The sequence below is a fragment of the Cynara cardunculus genome, unplaced genomic scaffold (genome assembly GCF_001531365.2).
Source record: "Cynara cardunculus var. scolymus isolate 2C unplaced genomic scaffold, CcrdV1 Un_Scaffold_1512, whole genome shotgun sequence".
In the NCBI taxonomy this organism is placed as follows: domain Eukaryota; kingdom Viridiplantae; phylum Streptophyta; class Magnoliopsida; order Asterales; family Asteraceae; genus Cynara; species Cynara cardunculus.
The window spans coordinates 35,542-57,752 of record NW_020200786.1 but is presented as its reverse complement, the minus strand read 5'-3'; the positions used below and the strand labels follow the sequence as shown (position 1 = coordinate 57,752).

The 22,211-nt window shown below is 36.8% G+C and overlaps 1 protein-coding gene across 12 annotated transcripts in view; it reads right to left on the bottom strand.

Annotated features, from left to right (window-relative positions):
* LOC112502498 overlaps window positions 1–22,211 on the bottom strand; it is a 41,352-nt gene that overhangs the window by 15,570 nt on the left and 3,571 nt on the right. For 8 of the 12 annotated variants that reach the window (XM_025106428.1, XM_025106431.1, XM_025106433.1 and 5 more), the window contains exons 3-14: window positions 21,319–21,408; window positions 18,023–18,095; window positions 10,604–10,737; window positions 9,413–9,553; window positions 9,178–9,335; window positions 6,032–6,200; window positions 5,851–5,949; window positions 5,682–5,759; window positions 5,509–5,568; window positions 5,250–5,407; window positions 1,319–1,520; window positions 195–314 (exon numbers count right to left, since the gene is read on the bottom strand). In XM_025106428.1, the coding sequence (XP_024962196.1) occupies window positions 195–314; window positions 1,319–1,520; window positions 5,250–5,407; window positions 5,509–5,568; window positions 5,682–5,759; window positions 5,851–5,949; window positions 6,032–6,200; window positions 9,178–9,335; window positions 9,413–9,553; window positions 10,604–10,737; window positions 18,023–18,095; window positions 21,319–21,408 (1,482 nt within the window). Of the gene's footprint in view, window positions 1–194; window positions 315–1,318; window positions 1,521–5,249; window positions 5,408–5,508; window positions 5,569–5,681; window positions 5,760–5,850; window positions 5,950–6,031; window positions 6,201–9,177; window positions 9,360–9,412; window positions 9,554–10,603; window positions 10,738–18,022; window positions 18,096–21,318; window positions 21,409–22,211 lie in introns of those variants that run through there. The other 4 variants (XM_025106429.1, XM_025106440.1, XM_025106432.1 and 1 more) reach the window with 3 other exon arrangements.

Below are 22,211 nucleotides of genomic sequence, written 5' to 3'. Positions count from 1 at the left end.
AAAGCATAATTTTTTGGGCGGTTGCCACTTACCATTTTAAGAAACAATTTTGCAAAAAATCAGAAGCAATGCAGCACGGATATCCACATAAAACATCAACTTTAACCAAAAGTAATAGCAAATATGCTCGCACCAGCCATCGAGGTGTTGTTTCTTCGGTCTAGAAACAATAAGATGGTAAACCAAAAAATTACCTTGTTAAAAGTGACCAATCGACTCAACAAATCGAGGGTAACAAGGACTTCCTCAGAGCAATCTGGATACATCTCTTGTGCCACACGCAAAAGCAGCACTAGCACTCCAGATTGTGTGTACTACATGAAATTCAAAGCAAAAATAAGCACAAAGTAAAATAACAGTAGACATACATTAACACAATACATAAAAATAAAGTTGGCCCAACATTCCAAGTATAGCAGAGAACTTTTCAAAGCATGCTGTTAAAAGGCTTCTATCAATATTTGGGTTGGGTGGTGTTTTACTGTTCTGCAGCACACCTAATGCCCGCAATCAATTACGGTTCATTGATGGTTTTACTGAAGCTTTAACCTATCTGTCCAATGCTTCTTTACACATGTGTATGTGTGGAAGACTGTTGCCTATTTGTTTTCATTTTTACGTGTTGTCCCATGGGTTTACTGATGACTTAATCAACAAGTTTATCTTATATATGCACTCCAACCAAAACCAGAACTTAGAAAGTCAAATTTTTTGAAGTTAACAATTGAGATAAATAATATTTATGTGGGCACAACAAGAAATGGTGGTAAAGTAAGAGTAAGATGGATTGTATTGCATTCTATCATGCATGTTCTTTTCTTTTGTTATCTTAGCATGTTACAGGACAGCAACATCAGTAAGCTAGAACTCAGTGACGCACTCGTTCCTTCTGGGAAATTGGGAAGTCCGGTTGTTACATTCATTGCATGATGTTCCAAGAAATATGAGTTAGGGAGAATAATTAGTGGACAAAGATAGTCCACTTTTGGCATTGGTCAGTGAACCCAAGGAATTTCGATAAATGTGAAAATAACAATGCTGTTCAGAAAGCTCCAAGTCCGCCTCTGATGTGAATCATAGTCCCTCTCTCTAATTCCTCCCTCTTCTTCATTCTTAATAGTAAACCAAATTTACATACCGCCAACAAATGAAGCCTTCAGCAAGAAACTTAATGATCAGGTCAGCTATAAAAACAAGAGATAGAATTTAAGCAACTACTTTGCCCATGACAGATCAAAATGTAGATGGATAATGTATCCCAAAAAATGAATATAGACAATTACTAATAAGTGGACATGCAGAAGGATTTAATGTTTACCTCCCACCGTACAAGGGCAGTGTTATCATCAATGACTTTTAACACACGACCTCGTGTATTCTTTGGTATCTGGAGACCTTCAAGTCCAGGAACACACAGTGGTAACTGAGTATCAACAAAACTTGGATTTTTATCTATCCCAAGGTTGCCTCTTAGCTCAACCAGAGTAGACAATCCAACAGATTTATCCAGAAACCTATATCTGTTCACAGTTTAAAAAGACAGAACATGTAAATGAAAAGGTTAAAATTTTAAATAAAGAGCCACTAACACCCAGAAAAACAAGAAAACCTTGATACAAAAAAATTTGGATTGTCTGGGAAAAAGAAAACTCGGGAGAAGAGTATGTGAAGCAAGACCAGCTTGCATAAAAAGATTACCCATGAGGGGGAGAGAGGAATGAAGGCAAACTTGAATTAAAATGATTCAACCACCCACATAAATGCAATATAGAAACTTCAAAAATCAGTTATCCAATGTGCAGTAATAGCAAACTGAAGGTCAGTATTGAACGTTTTGTTAAGCTCACCGACACATGTTTTAATTGTATGTCTTCCAACTTTTTCCTCCTTGCTCACAAAAGACAATTATCACATCATCAATGTTGATTCTTGTTGCCACACATCACAAGGTGAACTACTATTATACTTTCTATGGGACAACCAAAGATAATTAAGAGATATGCAGCTAAAAGGCGGTCAGAATTCTAAAAGGAGAAAAAAGTATGCTACAGAAGAAAGAAAGAAAGTTGTCTAAGGTTGTTTGTTTTTTCTGATAAAGGAATTATTGCCTTTTCTTTATGTTCTAACAGCCCATTTTCAGGCCTAGATGTGTTATTACAATAAGGAACCGTAGATGCGTTATCCAATAAAAAGGTCAACCGATGGGATTCGAGCCATATCGAAACCTTAGCATAAGTACATTCTAAGAATAATAGCCAAGATTGAGCCCAAAAAACTAATGAACAATGTTAATCTATAATAAAACGATGTTAATTAGCACAATTGACTTACTAATCGGTTACCGACCAAGTGCCAACAATCAAGCCAGAGTGTTATAATACAATTATAGATAAATAAGTATTTATGAACCAAATGTATAATTATACGAAGTTATAGTTGATTTAATAAAATTAAACGACGTCAATTTGAAACCCTAAATTACATCGTAATGAACACTAATTATATTTTTATGTCAAAATGGAGATAAAAACGAAACAATCGCAGAGCTGTAATTATTTTTATAACATGGGTTATAAATTAAAATATATTAATCAAAATAAAAGAAATTAAACTATGTTATTTTAGTACTAAAAAAGGAAAAGCAATTGCATTTATTTATCCAAAGTTAGTGGAGTTCATTCTGACTTATTTGTAGATTAAGTGGCTAAATGTAAAGGGTGTAGTTGGCTTATAAATGGATCAAGATCATGTTACTAAATATAAGGGATGTAGTTGGCTTCTTAATGGATTATGTGACTAAATGTAAAGGATGCAGTGAGAAGGGTTAGACACCTCATTTAGGAACATTAATTGCCACCGTTAGAGGAGACTTTCTTTTTCTCCTGGATTTTCATCTCTCTAAAAACATTAAGAAACCCAACAACCATTAATATATTTTAGAAGCATAAAGAGGAGGAGAAAGGATTGAGCTAGCTCTCTAAGAAAAGAAGTTAAGAAAGTGTGTTTCTGCAGATTTGTAGCTCAACTACAGCTTACCACTATTACCACAACAAAGGTGATTACATGTTTTGTCTCCGATGTGATACGCAATATGTATATATTTTCAAAAATGGATTATTATTCATGTATTTGAATTGATAGATTGAAAATCATGCCATTTCACGAGTTTATGCAAAAAAACATGGAATTTATGTTTCAGTGAAGATTTGTTGGTTATTTTGATATAATAATCATTTTTGCTACATATCTTCATGAGTATAAAATTTACTGCATTATGTTATAAGAGCTTCATGATTTTATATTCATCATCATGTTGCAAAAGAGTCAAACAGATTCTTGAAATCTTAGAATATGTGGATTCTTTGAAATCCTAGAATATGAGGCTACGTGGATTCTTGAAATCCTAGATAAGGAATTGTTTATATTCTTGATTATGTGCTGATAAGCTATTCATTTTAGCTATTGATTAGTCACATGCATCATGTGCTCATCTAGTGTTAAAAGAATTATGAGCATAACCTGAAAATGTTTTACATGGATATCTATAAAACTCGTAATCACCCAGCAATTAGTGTTGCTTAAAAATGTATGTGTATCAAAGATAAGAATCAAGAGATGTGACAGAAGTAGAATCCATGAAAGTGGTCACAAGTTGGAATAGTTTGAGGACGACAGGCATCATCGTAAAGTTGATTTCAGTTTCATGTACTAGCAGATTGTTACGTTGCAAGGTTGTTTCCATCTTTTATGCAAGTTTTGATATATTGAAACCTATGTTCTATCGCTTCCGCAAATTTTGAAAAATTACTTAATACTAAGTTTCATGATCAAGGTAAAAGAAATGGGCGTAACACACCATTCAGGTAACAGTTTCGAGCATCGAAATGAGGTTACATATGTGCTGAATATACAGGATGAATCAAACATGTCATGAATGAAAAAAAAATATCAATTTATGTATAATTTAAAGAAAAGATATTTGATCTAATGCAATGATATACATTCAATTATATTATCACAATAATAATAGTAACATAAATTATCAATAACATAACATCGTACAATCATCAGTTAAATGTCAATATGCCATAGAGAACATTAATATAATACTCATAGGATAGAGAGAAAATAACATGGCTAAAATTGAATTGCAGACGTCATTTACAAACATTATGAAATAACACGAAATTCAATTTAATACATAGTTTAAAAGCATTATTAAACTATTGGTTAAAGTATGTTAAAACCCAAAGATAAGATACAAAAATTTGATAAATCAAAAATAAGCGTCATTAATTATGAATATTATGAGAATTGTAATAGATGAAAAATATATCACATTAAAAAGCTGTACTGCAAAAAATTTAATCATTAAACATAGAAGAGTACATTAAATCCATCTTTTTATTTTTTTTAAATTAATTAAAAAAACTCAAATTGTATTAGCACACATAAAGGATCAATGGGGAAGGTAGAGTCGAAAATAACATGGCTCAATAAATAAAGAAGGTGAAGGGCTGTCCCAATTAACCCAAATCAGTTGAGGACTTAAATCATCAGGCCGCAGACAAACGACGATATATGGTTGAGCAAATAAGCTCCCCATACCATTAAGCTCATTAAGCTAAATAAACAGCCTCTTAGATTATGATATATATGCAAGGCTGGAACTCGGTACAAGTTAGCAGTTCAAAGAGGAGCAAATGACAAGGATATGTCTAGGAACAACCTCGTCTGCAATTTGATGGGGAGAACTATTATTGATTTTCCAATAATCATATTAGCAAAAGTTCAAGAACCTTATACACATCATAGATTTTATGTATTCATAAAACAAGGGTCCATGTTGTGTGCAATAACATACTGCTACCCCTTGTACCTCCCCATGGTTTTGTTTAAGCCACTTTTTGCCAAAGTTAATATGCCAACTAACTTAGGTAAAGAAGCAGCAGTATCATTTGAAAGTATCATGTGAACCATATCAGTTATATACTTGTATTTACTAAATATAAACAAGGTGACCAATCTGTCGAGAAATCAAGCTTCACGTTTCTTTCAAGTCAAGAAACTCACTACACGTAAACAGTCGGAGAGAAAATTAGGTGCTCAGTTAACAGTAACCTAGAGCTCAAGACAAAATTTGTACCAAATACATTGTACATATTGTACGGTCCACAAGAGATTAGGTATCATATAGCAGAAAGTATAGATAAGATAATGGATACAAGAAAAAGGACAGTTGTACTCACACACATTCTGCAGGCCAAGCTCCTTCAGAGAGGGCCGATAATAAGCTAATAAGTTCCACAGTCCTGAAGGGGAATTCACCTTCTAAGTTATAAAGCAGGCACCGAATAGGACCATCTATGAAACTATCTCGGTCCCAAAACTGAACACAGAGGGACTCCTGTACCATTTATAGTCAAGGAAGTCTAATAAATTTACAACAGAAAGAAATAGTTTGCAATTAATTAACATCATAAAGAATAAATAATTGAATAACCAAACCTCTCCACGGTAAATTTCTCCAAGAATACTCAATATCAGTTTGAGATTATTGTCCTCTAACTACAGCAAAGAAGGCACCATAAATAAAAATGCTCAAGACAAAGTCTATGCTAGTTAACCAAAAGCAATGCATACCAAACCAGTTACCTGATCCTTTTAAAAAAAACAGTTACCTGAAGACTGATCTCATAAGATGCTATAAATGCAGAGACAAATGTCCTCAAGACACTACAAAAACCAGCAATTGGGCCCTAACACAACAGTATTTCAAGTGTTTTTAATCTTGGTGAGGTTATTTAACATAACAAATCATGAGATTAAGAAAAGTTCGAGATGACCCACCTCCAAATCCTTCAAAAAGTTGCTGTGAAGAATTTCATCAAAATAATTTAAAGATGCAGCTCCAAAGGCTTGACGAACATAGCCCACATGATCAATTTCCTGCAGTATTAAACCAAAATATGGTCACAGTTGATGAGATGTAACATGGCAGATGAGAGAATACTCAAACATAGCTGTGTACCATAAGCACATTGTGTTCCTGCTTTTCTGGAAGAGATGAGATGAGACATAGAAATACTGCCCAAGTTAATATTAGTGGGCCTGCTTCTTTCGTCTCAAAGGCATCAAAGCTAGAAATAATTGCATCCACCTCTTGAATATCGCTCATGGCAAAAGATATATTGCCCTGCCTGCCACAAAATCCAATATAAACCTGATCAAACAACTGGATATGCATACAAACATAGTTGTAATAGAAATAATTGTGAAATATCAAGATGTAGCTGGTGAGTTCAATGAGATAATAAGATCATTGACACAAATTGATGCGATTTTAGCTAAATGTTAGGAACAACATCAGGAGATAATAGATGCATGAAAATTGAACCCCGAAATCTCAAACTAATCTCATAACAATTGCTATAATATCAAAACAAGTTGTCTATTATGTGTAACTGGATTGTGTGATTGTAACTTTGGGTTTTGATTTACAGAAAAACATAAAAGAAACAGTAGATTAAGCTAATAGTTTCTTTGTTTGCAATTCCATTATTTAGATCTTACAATCACCAATCAGTTTGATTTACTGTCCCATACAAATTCAGCTTTACAATCAAGAGTTTAGGATAGTCTGGCAAACCTCCAATCGGGTTCACTTACACCAGGAGGATAAGAGGATTAACAAATAATATATAAGGTAGTGTGTTGGAAAATAAAGAAGTTTAGCAATAGTAATAAATAAAACAAAGGTACCGAGGTAATTACACCTTGGCCACACTTTTGGGAGGAATATTTTGTGGAGAATAATCTGGAGGTGGGCATTCTGTTTTATGAAATCGGACATGAGTCCTCGAGAGAGTAGTGGGGCCTCTCAAATGCCGGTATCCATTCAATTCATTCAGTAAAATCATTCTGAAGATTTTGCTGAAGTCATTGAATACCAATTTGGTTCATCAGAGAACTATACTACTTGTTGGACATATACTTGAAAGTTGATTTTTTGCCAAACAAGGTCATGATACAAGTATCCTCAAAAGCACATGCTGTGAATCCTCAACAAGAGATGCCCTAAGCACCCCTCTTCATGTACATGCAAGAGAGAAGAAAGGAACACACTACTATTGTCCCTAAAACGACTAAGACTACGCTAGACTCCAAGGAGGTCAGTGATCCTCCACCAGAATCTTTATTAGAGGTTCCCTCCTACCCAAATACCTATCTGTTCGGAAAGGGCTAAATCGCTCAGACAAGGGCTAATTTGCTCAGCTTGAAAACCATACTCCTATGTACTCAGCCATCAAATTGTATTAATTTTCCCCATCTGCCCCTCTCCCCAACTACCCACTCGTCCCCCATCGCACCATTGTAGACGATACCGTAACCACCCTCTCCGATCAAATTTTCAGCAGAAAGTCCATTTGTTGCCGCCCAAAGCTCCCGAAGCGTGTAAAACCGGCCCCACCCTATATGCGAAACCTCCGGCAAGGAAGGTACACCACCATACGACGTGGTTTCAATACTTGTAGCTCTAATCTCACCGCTGGATAGGCGATTGGAGAAAACCACCCGGTGCTCTGACTTCCCTACGTCGATTTGAATCTCCGGCAGAGGTGGACGGTGATCCACCGCTGTCGATGACTCATGATGGACGATCTCTTGTATATGCTTCGACACAGCAGGGGTTAGGGTTTGTGTTCGTTCAAATTTCTTCCTTCTTTAATTCGACAGGGAGTTTCGTCGGCCGGAGGTGATACAAAGGGAGAAAAGAAATAGTACGTGAACAATTATAGCTCCAACGAAGATTCCAACGATGAGCCATAGCTGAAGACGGAATATCAAGGTGGGTTTTGAGCTCGCTGTTCATGAATACTTTATCATACACCGACATTCTGGTATTGCTAGAAGAAAGATAAACAACCAACGGAGCATGTATGAATGAAATTGCAGCCGGAAAATGGGTATTTTTTATAATTATAAGTCATCAATTCAACATTTTAATCAAACTGTTGTTTTATTCAGACAAAAATAAAGACTGGGGGGTAAAATGGTCATTTATGACATTTAGACTGTTTATTCAGCACAACAACCAAACAACAACTCATCTATACACATACAGACAGCTAATTCCATAAAGGTCTTAACAGAAAATGAACCGAACAGCCCCTTAGTCCTATTCCTATAGCTAAAATGACTTTGGTTGGATCTGTTATTGCTTAAATTGTTATTTATTAATGACCCTTTTGCCAGCTAGATATCAAGAATGTGTTTCTGCAGTTCTCGAGGAAGAGGTTTATATGAAGCAGCCTCTTGTTTTGTAGTCATTGACTATAAAGATGATATATGTTCTAAAGCAAGCACTAAAAGTCCAAGGATCTAAACAAGTTTGTGATGACACGGAGTCCCTAAGACTATTCAATTTCCTTCACATGAAAACAAGAAAAAACAATTGCTCGTATGCTTTATCTCGATGTTATTTGTAGAGATAATATGGTCTTCGTTAAGAGAGAATTCAATAAAAAAAAATTAGGAAGACTATAGGACTTCTTGGGTATCAAGGTGACTAGATCTCACATGGGCCTTTTCTCATTTCAAAAGAAATGTCTTCAGCATTCTTGCAAAGGTAGATATGTTTGATAGCTAATTGCTAATTCTCCACATGTCAAGTTGTACTCTAAAGATGGAGAAATTTAGGATAACCTAATAAGCGTTGGAGATTAGTTTGGAAACTAAACTATTTGATAATCCTTATACCCAGTTCTGCATTCATGTTAGTGTAGTGAGTTAGTTCAAATCTTCTCCATATACATGTCAATGTAATACAATACTAAACATTTTGAGCAATATCATGAGGATCCACGGAGAGAGGCCTTCTCCACCAAATCCAAAACATACACGAGTTACTCGCCATTCAAATGACAATGATGAAAAGATGTCCATATAACAGAAGGGCTATTAAAAGACGGCATTTACCTTGGAGAAAGCCTTATCCCTAGAAAAGTAAAATATATATATATATATATATATATATGATGTTATCTATCTTTCTATTGCAAGGCTAAGTATAAAGCTAAGGCAGATGGAACCTGAGTTAACTTCGGTACGAACAATAACAAAAAAGATAATGGAAAAAGAAGAAAAGGATAGAGAGCGAATAAAATAGCTTGAAACCTGAAAGGGATCTCATCATGAAGCATTTGGAGAAGATTTTCCAGGTAAAGGGTTTCTATAAGAATAAGTAGCAGCTGCACTTTAGCATGATATATAGACAGCACAGCTTCAGCTGATATGGCCAGTTTTCCAAAGTTACAAGACCCAGATATCATCCTCTGCATTGATTTGCTCTCGAGTAACTAACCAGATAAGAAGGGTATCAGAAGGCAATAGCTGTAGAAGAAAAATATACCTCGTAAAGCAAACACAGATTTTTCCACTGTTTGCCATCACATGTACAAAATGATTCATAATAAGCCAGAAAAAGAATATCTAGGACCAAATTATCTTCAATAAGCATCTCCTCGGCCCACAAGGTGAAAACGTCCACATCCTGCATAACAGTCAAAGACAAACTTTATTATGTATTCAAAGAAAAACTAACTGTATAAAGGACGTCAATGAGGCAAACAAAACCCAAGAAGCATATTTGTCAAAAGTTGTTTCCCAATGGGCTATTACATAAGCCAAGGTAAGTGCAGAAGATATCAATGTCATCCTTCAAGCCTACAATTCACATTGGAAATGAGTAGCCAATCTCAAGTGATGATTCTCTCAAACTTCATGTTACAACTTTTGAGCAACTATAGTGATTACCTCCCTTTCTCTTCCTTCTTTCCCGGAGCAATGGATACAAGGGAGAAAAAGGAAGTTGTACCCGACTGGGGATGGACGTAATTATAAGCTACCAAGGGTAGGGATGATCATCCAGGTCTTATATTTGCATTCCGGTCATGTTTATGTTATGTGACTGTTGTCTCTCAATGCCCCAACTTTCTATGCTGTAAGAGGTTTGAGCGTAGCTGCATTGAAGGCATCATGCAAGTTCTATAGAGCTAACACTCCCTACAAACTGCACCACCATCCACGCTCCTCTTATCAAAGCGTCAACTGACCAAGTTCTCAAAGCCATCTTTATTCACCTTGTGTCATAAATTTAGTGCGTGTCTCTTTGCCAACCATCCATCATTAATGTCAAGATGAATGGGAACCTTTTTGCAAAAAAGCAATGACATCAAAAGTCTGTCTAACACTCAAGATGACCCACTATCCAAAACGATATATGAACAGCCACAAAAAAGGTTATTAAAAGAGAACAAGTAAACGCCAAATCAAACTCTTAAGACTATACTTCTGTTTCTAAGCCAATGTAGATCCTTTTCCCCATCACAGATCTTTATCATAAACTAGGTTCTTCTACCAAAATTTTCTTGCTAGAGCTATATTACTACAGGCTTCTTAGAGACCAACTCAAAACAAACATTAATAAGTGGGAGAAGAGTTAAAGATGACAATTGCAATAAACCACTACTGTTGTGACAGTACATAAAGCAGCTCCTCTAAGTGAAGCTTTATAACTCATGTACATGGCCAATGAGCTTACCATGCTTTCAGGATAAGTGGCAGACAAGAGACTCTCAATAACAGACAATAATCTGCCTTCCAGTCCATCAGAAATCAGCTTCAGCACCACCTCCCTCATAGTACGATCTGCTTTGGAGCCATCTTCAACATACACTGAACCAGAAGTAGCAGTTACAGAAGTAGGTGACATGCAAGTCAATGTATATATGATGCAAATTTTAACCACATCAGGACACAAGACATGCATAAAAGAAGAACAGTTGTGTGATGGTGACAATAGGCATTGGCTTGAGTAACCATTAGACAATATATGAAGACAAGGTATTGTGAATGCACCAGTTTTCAAGTTTTAGCCAGTAGTTTGCAATTGGGGTCCTTGAATTTATCCCCTGTTTGAACTGGTCAGTCTACCACAAAGCTTACAAAAGAAGTGCTACTACCATCAGGTTCGTCATCACTAATTAGCAAGCATGTTTGGTAGCCCTTAGGTCCATCTACACTAATCTCATATGCATATATTATCATTATCATCATCATTGTTTTTGTTTTCTTGCTGTAACATACTTAGAAGAGAAACTTCTAAATATGTGCAAGCATACTTGTTTTTTAACTGGTCAGTCCACCACAAAGCTTAAAAAAGAAGTGCTACTACCATCAAGTTCGTCATCACTATCTAGGAAGCATGTTTGTTAGCCCTTAGGCCCATCTATACTAATCTCTTATGCATTTATCACTATCATCATCATTGTTTTTGTTTTCTTTCTGTAACGTACTTAGAAGAGAAACTTCTAAATATGTGCCAAAAGGTGTTATGAGCCTGAGGATTCCACCTTGTGCAAGTTACATAGTTCCTTGTGTGACATAAAATCAAGGACGATGTATAATCAAATGAATTGCTAAACATGGACCATGAAAGTGCACGTCTAGCCAAGATGCACTTCCAAACTGTATTTCATCACTTTGTTGCAAAAAGATTAAATAAGAAAGGTTGCCTACCAACTTTATTGTTCAAGATTGAATTAGCAACAGGTTCACCTCATCAGATGAAATTTCAACAGCAAATACCTCCAAAAACAGGATGAGAGGTCATAACAACTTTTATACCAAAGCATAAAAGTTTGTCCAATACGTAAATTAAGATAAAGAATCATTCTATACCTTGTTCATTTTTTAGTAGCAGAAATGACAATTTTTATCAGTTTTTGGTAAGACTAAATGCAACTCCTCAATTGCATGTCAAAAATAATAATTATGGTATGTCATTAATAGGGCATTCAGAGGTATAACACAGTCGGTATCTGAGGGATGACTTTCTCGTTTTCCACAACAAATGTGATTGCATGCTTCTCTGGTTGAAGGTCATGAAATCAAAGGATACATTTTGAGAAAAACAATTATAAGAGAACAAAAGATTTTAAGTTCAACAGTCAACACCTATGCATAACTAGCATAAAGGCATATGTTGTTGTTTAAATATTGTCCTCCACTCTCACCTAGTTATTAATTAGTTACATCAGTCCCCTCCTCTCCTAATTCTTCATTAAATATTCTATCGCCTCTTTCCCACCAATTAAAACATCTTTTGTGCTTTTTTTCTTCTTTTAGCAATGCTCCAATGCCTGCTAATAAGCAAAGTTAGCATGAGAAGTGCTTTGAAAAGATATAACTAAAAGTTCAAGTAAAATGCAAGACAATCCAAACGACAAAGTAGATCAAACATAAACAAGATGGACACAAAATTAAAGTTATAACGCCTACTAAATGGTGTTAATACAGACAGGAGAGAGAATAGAGCGCATGAGAGAGAGGGAGAGAGAGAGAAAGTGGGAGAGAACGTCTAGGAGCAATGCACGATCGCTTGATCAGTGGGCTCGATCCAAGGAGAATCAAAATTACGATGGTAACTTCCACACAGATGTGGGCAGGGGTCTTCCAAGAGGAGTAGTGTCGTTTATGTTCTTCAACTTCCCCGAAGGTTGGAATGCAAGTCATCTTTGGGAAGTCTTCAAAAGATATGGTAACGTGGTGGATATCTATATGGCCAATAAAAGATTGTAATAAGAGGAGAAGAATTTGGTTTTGCCAGATTTGCATCTCAGGGAGAAGCTTGGCATCTTTTGAGAAGGCTAAATACTATATGGATTAGGGGACACAAGATGAGAGTTTTCTTTTAGCTCATGATATATCGAAAGGCCAACCAGCAAAAATGGAGAAAGAAGGAATGATGGACAGAAGGTCAAACAGAATTTTTTACCAAGGTTTCGGAGACAGGAAGGTCATATGTTCAAGTGGCCAAAGGCTCTGGGAAGGAGAATAAAAGAGTGGAACTGAAAGAGGGGAAGAAGGAACGGAGATCGGAACCTAATACTGCTGCAGGTGAGGAAAAGGTGGGAGATCATACCTCTAATAAAGATGACGGCAGCTTCTCGAGATTGGAAGCCTCCTCTATGAATGAGGAATTCATTCAACTTAGTTTAATCTGTGAAACGAAATAGTTATGCTCTATTGAAGATGTTAAATCTGTGTGTGAGGAGAAATGTGTGGAGGTCCAATCCATTAAACGTCTAGCAGGGTTATATTTGTTGCTGAAAGTAGACAATTCTGCTTCAGTAGAAGTGTGACTGGGCAATAATAACTCTTCGTTGAAAGTGTTGTTCAAATCAGTTGCAGAATGGAATTTTGAAGATTCTCATTCTAGTAGATTACTCTGGTTGGATATCTATGGTATTCCACTTCATGCGTGGACTGAAGATTCCTTCAAAAGAATTGCTCAAGGCATGATTACAGTTCTGGAATCTAAAAACTGCTCGTTATTGGAAGCTAGGTCTTTGATTAAAGGAGGTGTGTTGGTTTTGACAATCAAACCCAGGTGTATAAGCTCACTTTTGCCGATTGTCGTTGATGGGCACCGCTTCACGGTTAGTATTGAGGAACAGGAAACTACAACATCTGAGGTTGACATTCCTCTTGATCAAGACTTGACTAATAAGGATTCTTTGATCGATCTTGAAGAAGATATCTCAGACGAGAATGATGATGTTGAATCCTCGGAGGATGATGGTGATAGCGTCAACGATGGAAGGAATTCGAAGAGAAGAAAACCGTCCAACGAAGGCGTGTGGATTGATGATCTCGCTGAAGAAGGCGCGTGTAGGGTCGTAATGAAGCCTTGAAAGTGGTGAATGATTCGCAAATAGAAGGGTCGTAGAAAACAGTAGTGATGAATTCCTTCCCCGTTCAAATCTGAAGAGGGTTTTTAGACCCTTTGTCCCATAATCAAGGCCCGGTTGAAATCAGGCCCAAGATGGACAATAACTCCAGCAAGGGAGATCGGACCAAAAAAGAAGTCAGGCCCAATGAGGGAGATGAACGGCGGCCGTAACTATAACGGTCCTAAGGTAGCGAAATTCCTTGTCGGGTACTGCTTGTGCAGGCCCCCGTCAATTCCTTTGAGTTTCATTCTTGCGAACGTCCTGGGAGAATGGCTTGGGTTACTTCAGCGCCATAGTGCCTGGTACTCGAACATTGGCTCGAGGCATTTTCTTATGTCCAAAAAAAGAAGTCAGGCCCTTGACAATCTTTTTCCTGAGACGAGTATCAATCCGGAGAAAATTGTAAAAGATGCTCCAAAGTGTGAGTTCGTGTACAATTGAAGAACAGGCATCAAGAGGAAACCTTTTATCCAGGAATCGATGGGGATTGGAGGGAGACTTGGTACGCTGAAGATGTTCGATATTCTCGAAAGAGAGGGAGGCTAGACCAAACTCGATCAAAGCGTAATTCTCAATTCGATGGTGATGGATATCTGGGTGTTGTTGGAAAATGGAAGAACGGGGATGTTGAAGTGGGATTTATCAGTGATTATGGTCCACATGATTTGAGAAAAAAACCAACCCTTTGGGAAACCTTATATGGGATCATCCTCTCTACAGTGGTGCATTTTCGGGGACTTCAATGAAGTAATAGAGGCGAGGAAAAAAAACTCCTTTTTTCAATCAAAAGACAACGGACAACTTCAACAATCTTATTAAGGATTCGGGTTTCGAAATCCCAATGGGAGGTAGGCGTTTTTACTAGAGTCGGGGTTAACGAGAAGAAGTTTAGCAAGTTGGACAGATTCTTGATTAACGACAAATTCGATTCCTTATGGCCAGAGTTGTTAGTAATGGGTTTGGAGAGGAAACTCTTTGATCACTATCCGATTATTTTAAAGTCTTCAAATAAACACTTTAGAGCAAAACCTTTCAGGTTTTTTAACGTATGGCTTCTCAAAGACCTGGTAATTAAGTCTTGGTGTTCAACGACCCAGTCTTCAGATCCCGACAAGATATTTAGAGACAAGTTGAAGACAGTCAAACAAGAAATCAAAGTGGGCGGATCTAAATTTGGGCCGCTCAAGTCTGATATCAAGACATTCAAAAATAAAGCCACAAAATTTGAGATTTTAGCCGAGCATTCTGACTTGTCGCAAGAGAAGCTTGAAGAATGGAATAGGGCCAGGATGGCTTGGTTGGGCTTGGAGAGAAAACATACTTTAATGATGAAACAAAAGTTGAGGGTTAAATGAGCTATGGAAAGTGACGAAAATAAAAACATCTTTTTCATTCATTATTCAAGCAATGAATCTCGAAAAACTCCCCAGCTGGTGTAATGTGTAATGAGATATGTATTGAAGATCCTAGAAAAAATAAAAGATGCAACCTTCAAGTATTTGAACAGCAAATTCAAGGAGGACATGGAGGATAAGCTCAGACCTAGGTTTGTCAGTTCAAAATTCAGAAGGTTGTCTAGAAAACTAGTTGGAGCACTCGACGCCCCAGTTTTGGAGGTTCTAAAGCTCCGGGTCCAGACGACTTTAGTTTCAAGTTCTTTAAGGTGTTTTGGGATACGATCAAGGTTGATATGATGAATGTCTTCCATTGGTTCTGGGATAAAGGGTGAATAAACAAAGGTTGCAATTCATCTTTCTTGACGTTGATACCCAAGGTTAGTAACCCGATGTATTTCACGAGTTTCGTCCAATTAGCCTAATTAGGGCCCTCTACAAAATTATCACAAAAACCTGGCTAGGAGAGGTAATTAGTGACACTCAAACGACTTTTATCAAAGGAAGAAGTATCACGGACAGCATTCTCGTGGCCGACATAGCAGTTAACTCCATGAAAAAGGTTGGTTATAAAGCTTTTCTTTTTAAAGCTGATTTCGAGAAGGCATTCGATCGTGTCAACCGTAAGTTTTTGGAAGACTTGATGCTCCAAATAGGGTTTGAGAATCATTGGTGCAAATGGATTAATTCTTGTCTCGCATCTACCTCTGTTTCTATTTTGGTCAACGGCTCCCCTACGGGCGAGTTCAACCTTGAACGAGGTGTAAGACAAGAAGATCCCCCATCTCCTTTTCTTTTCTTATCGCGATGGAAGGGATGACATTGCTATGGAAGAAGCAAAAAGTAAGGGGATCTTTGAACGGGTGAAACTGGGTCGAAATAAAATTGAAGTTTCTCATCTTCAGTTTGCAGAGGATGCTCTATTCTTTGGAAACTGGAGTCGAAGAAATTTAAAGAACTTACAACCTTTTCTTCTTTGTTTTCAATCGGCATCGGGTCTAAGAGTTAATCTCTCGAAAAGGAAGTTGTATTGAATTGGTGTTGAGAAAGAGATTATCGAAGAAGAGGCAACAATTATAAGTTGCAACCCGGGCTCTCTTCCTTTCACATATTTAGGCCACCGGATAGGAGCTATGATGGCCCAAGAAACATCCTGGCAGCAAGTTATTCAAAAAATTAAATAGAGGTTAGACGCCTGGACACGAAAGCTTATTTTTTTGGGTGGAAGACTCACGCTAATTAAATCCGTGTTGAACAGTCTACCATTGTATTTCTTCTCCTTGTATCATGCCAAGATATGCGTCTGTAAACGATTGAGAGATTAAGGAAATTCTTTTGGGGTGGGGGGAACATATCAAAATATCCTTCTTAGGTTCGATTGGACAAGGTTATTTGTGATTCTCAATTGAGGGGGGAGTATTTGTGCTTTTAATTTGGCTTTGCTGGGAAAATGTTTGTGGAGATTTAAATCAAAGGAAGAGGGCACTATGGCATAGAACTATATCAAGCATTTACGGTAGAGATGGCAGATTTAGTGGTAGGAATAGTAGGGGCTCACTTGGGGGTGCTTGGAGAGGGGTGATAAAAGCGGTAAAAGAAATGGAGGATCTAGGATTACCTATCTTGGACTCGTTTAGCAGAAGTATTGGTAATGGGGTTGATATCAATTTCTAGTCAGACCGATGGTTAGAGGGTGGTAGATTAAAAGATAGATTTCCTTGTTTATGAGCCTTGGAGAGGGTGAAAAGGGCGAAGTTGCGTGATAGAATTGTTCCAGCTGAGGTAGAAGGTTGGTCGTGGACTTAAATAGATCCCCTAGGAGTAGAGCGAGTCGAGAGTTTGAAGATCTGTCACGACTATTGCAACCAATCTCGCTTAATCCAGATGGAACTGATAAGTGGGTTTGGGATATGGATGCAAATGGAAGCTTCACTGTGAAAAATTGAGAGAAATGTTGGAAAGTAGGCTGCTAGATACACACGATAAGGCTGGAACTACCCGTTTGTGTTCTTTAATTCCAAACAAAGTCAACTTTTATATAGAGGTTGTGGGGGGAAGGGTCCAGTAAAGGAATTGCTTTATGAAAGAGGTTTTGACTTAGACTCTAGACTTTTTCCTAAATGCAACAGTGAGGTTGAAACTCTTAATCATTGTTTTCTGGAATGCTCGATCTGTGGCAGGAATATCCGATCTAGAAGATTGATTGAAGAACTAATTTCGGGCAATGGTAGCAATGGGGGTGCATCCTCAATTAGCTTCGGTGAGGGAATCAATCATTTGGTCTACTCTTTGCATCTTATGGAGAAAGAGAAATTCTCTGGTCTTCGAACGAGATGCTCGGACCGACATTCGGGAGATATTTTTTGAAATTCAGTCAACCTCCTTTCTTTGGATCTCGGACATGATTAAGAGCAACAAACCTTCTTGGGTGGATTGGTTGTGTAGATCTAATTGCTAGTCTTAATGTCCGTCTAGCTCGTGTTTTGGTCCTATGCTTTTGTTTTGTATCAATTGCTCTTTCTGGTTTCTAGGTTTGTTTGCTCTTCCTTGCATTCTGCCCCTTGCGAAATGTGGAACTATCCGGTGTTTTATTTTGGGTTCTTCCCTATTCTTGATATTATTGCCTTCCAAAAAAAATAATGCCTACTAATTATTTTTTGTACCTAATCAACTCAATACAGCATTGGCCAAATGCGTGATGCCAGCCATGTATCATTATATACAATGGATGCATAAGTAAATAAGTTTGCCAATATGATGCTTATATGTATTCAAGCTAATGAAAATGAAGAACAAAATAAGGAGTTACAAAAGTGGGCATTACAAACTTACAGGATAGCATGAGAATCTGGCGAGTACACTTCAAAATGCACTGTCGCTCAATGTAGTATTGTACCATAACCTTCTTGACAGTAAAAAGAAAAGGATGTGAGAAAACAACAAATATGAAAGTCAAATTGTTGTTATTGTTTGATATGCTTGTTGTTTGCTTGCTTGCACAACACACTCTTTTTATAGTAATTTGTTTTCTTATGCCATGCTTTATGGTGTCTTATAAAAATTTGTGCTTTTCAAAAACAGACCTTCTTGACAAATCTTTTACCCACCTCGTCTCTCCATCACTTCTTCACAAGTAGGGAGTCTTCACAAAAGCTTCTATATCCTTCAGGTATAAGAAAGGTATGTGAACATCATACCCTCCCCAAACCCTACTTTGAGCGGGATATACTGGGTATGCTTAGTTCGGTTTGCTTAGCATAATTTTACTCACAGCTAAACCTTTTTACAGCTAGAAATTAGGATGCTAAGGGCCTGTTTGGAAACAATATGAGCTTAATGAACCCTTCAACATGTTCGCTTAACCATATTATGATGTTTGGAAATGTCTTAATCATTTAGAAGGGAGCTTATCCAATAAGTTTTTAAAAGGCACCCTTATAAATGCAGACACCACATTTCCATCCCTATCGTTTTGAAATACACGAGAGAGAATACCCTCCCTACTCCTCCCATCTCTCTCAATCGAAACCTAACCCCCTATACTCCATCCAGTAGCCTCCATGCCCCATCCTCCCTCCTATCACCGCCCTGCCCCTCCTTGATGTTGTTGTTGTCGTCGCACTAGTCCCGCTGCGGTTTGAGCAGCAAATGGCGTCCCTCTTCTTGTACCTCGGAAGCCACAAGTACCGGCAGAGGACCAAGAAAGTTCTTGTCGCCATCATGTCCCTCCTCCTTGTTGAAGATCGAAGGTTTCAAGGTTCAGGTGCAGATCAATACTTTCAAGGTTCAACCTCAAAGTTCAAGATTCAGATGTACATCGAGACATTCACAGTTCAACCATGCTTCTCGTTCTTAATCTCCACCACAACCTGTATACCTCTATTGAAAAATGTTGATTTTTAGGTTTAACTTTTCATATTCTATATTATTTGAGGATTGAAATTTTGGACTAGGGTTTGATTTTCCAGCTTCGTTCTTCATCTTTACCACAAACAGTGGACTAGTGTTTGATTTTTCATCGTTTATTTTTTAATTGAAGGATCAAATTTTGGCTTTTATTTTAGGGATTTGATGTCCTTGATATATTTATTTTGGATTTGGATTTGTGACTGAAAAATCAAAATTTCATGTTTAGATTTGATTCAAGGATTGATGTTCTTGAGATTCTTTTTATTGGATTTGTGTTTGGATTTTAATGATTGGAGATCAATAATAACAAAAAAAAACAAATAGAAGGGTAAAATAGTCATTTTTAGCATTCAGCCAGTTTATTCAGCACAACAAACAAATAACAGTTTTGTTTAATACATACAAACAACTTTAAGCATAAAGCCAACTTTATCTATACAAGACTAGATGAAAATTGAACCAAACAACCCCCAAGTGATCCAAGGTTGTAAGAACAATGGAAAGATTTAAGCATGCTCACAAACAATCATTCAGTTTACACCTTAATCTAATGCTTGGTTTATTTCTACTTACTCGTTTTATTTCTATGTCGGCAACATCTACATGCAGATTCGCAGTGTTTGTCTTCTTTCTTGTAGAAGACATTACTTACAATTCAATGTTGTGTGTCAGCCTAAAACGGGTCTTCCAAGTGATTTTGCAATTATGTGTATTAGTGTATGTTTATATGGAACCACTACAGAGGGAAGAAGAAATAAAGTCAGCAAATCAAGACCTGTCAAGCAACAACAACAACAAAGCACATCCCTCTGACCTGTCACCATGAGACGTGTCTCCACCGTTACGATAAGGCCTGTATCGTTTGTGTAAGGCGTGGCTCACGCCATGGTGCCTTGAGGCACGTCATGGCGCTCGTTTTTTTATAAACCATGACTTTTGTTCATTTTTTAATTTTTTTAAACTTCTGTGTATTTAAACTTTTAAGTTTAGATTTTATATTTTTAGAAACTTAGTTGTTCACATCACTCACAAGTTCTATTTTGAATATTTAAACACAAACTTTTTATATAATACTAGTTAATATATATGCTTTTTCTTCTTTTAATATGAATGTAAAATTTTAATATCATTATATTATTGAGCAATAAATAGAAAACATTTATGTATATATAATTATAGAGTGAGATTCAGGGGAAAACCCCCAAAACAATGAAAAACCGAGGAAAACCCTAATTACCATTCATCTGTACGTATGCACATGTGCATACAAGTAATTTTGGTTTCTATGTTTGTATACATGTTATTCAAATGTGCATACCGGAAATATTACTCATAAATTACTTGTATGCACATGTACATACTGTACAGATGAACCTGGTACTCGGGCGTTTCTCAATTTTTCATATATATATATATATATATATATATATGTGTGTGTGTGTGTGTGTGTGTGTGTGTGTGTGACATACAAATTTGCCGCCTTATGTCACGTCTTAAAAACGACATCCTCACCGTGGCATGTAAAGCTTAAGACTTGAACCGCCACGCCACGCCACGCCATTTTGAACCTTGCCTATCACATGCACCTAGGCATGCCTAATGGAGCATAGTTGACGTATGCCTAAAGTAGCATATCATGACCCAATTTTGCCAATGCCTGCAAACTTGTTGTAGCTCTTTTGAGCCACATTCAACAATTTACAAAATAGGAGGAAGAGCCATCTACACGCAAAGCATATGCGTACATTCTGGTGGAGAAGTTTATACCATAATTTAGAGTCACAACCTGAAGCTATTTTCGTTTTGGTCAAAGCCCATCATTAGTTTGAATATTTTTATGAATAGTGTACTCTAATGATGAAAACATATGGGTACATTCACTCATATAAAATGGTCATTTCCTCTAAAAAAGAAGTTCCTCTAATTCTACGAATTTTTCTAGAATATTGTTTTCAACTTTACGTTAGATAGAGTTTGGTTTTTTGGATTTTACTTCAATATATTATACAGTAGTCACATACACATTCTCACTCTGCCTAACTACATTCTATTCAAAAAAGAAAAACAATGATAAGTTATGTGGCTCTGCGGTAGTTGTGAAGCAATTACTCAATTATAAACATAACATACAGTATTTCTTCATGAACTCCAACCTTTTTATGTACATGTCATAAATGACTTGGCAAGTACAAAGATAACATAAGGAAGAAAAAACTAACCAAATGAAGTGGCTCAAGAACAACTAGATCATATGTGTCATGTTCACAAGATCGTTCGACGAGTATATAAGATTGCACTTCATCCAAACACTGCAACAAATGCAAATTCATATTATTTTCACATCATTCACTCATATAACCAATGAAAACCTCTTCCAATTTCAAAATAAACTTAATATTCAGGGTGAACTCTAAGGTTCTATAATAGGATAAAAAAATAGCCCAAGAACATAAACTATTTTTGTCATTTAGTTCCTTAAAAAACATACCACGTATAAAATACATCCCTAAATCCACAACGCTTGATCAATTTAAATTTGTAGTACAAGTTAAGTGGTCAAAACATATTCTTAAAGGCAACTATGAAGTTGAAGCAAAATTTTGGATATTAGAATTTGAAAGACATGCTTAACCTACGTTCCACGAACATGGAGTCAAGGTATAGGTTAGTGATACACAAACATAATAATGCAAATCTAAAAAATTGGAACATGGTGATGCCAATGTATGTCTGTGTATACATTCTAAGGGAGTGTTTGGGATTGCTTATCAAAACGACTTATTGACTTATTTCAGTCTGGCACCGGAGATAAGCCATTTTGGAGTGTTTGGGTAAAAAAAAAAAAAAAAACTGCTTATACCGGTACCAAACCGGTAATAAGTTGTTTTTGATAAGTTAATCCATAGTGACTTATGAAAATTGACTTATTACCGATTTACCATTTTAACCCTGTCTAAACACCYCCTAATCGATCACGTCTTCTCCAAAATCGATCAGATCTCCAGGTACGTCTTCTCCAAAATCGTGTTCTTCTCCAGGTACGATTTCTACAACCATGGAACTCGATTTCTTCAACCATGGAACTCGATTTCCAACCATGGAACTCGATTTC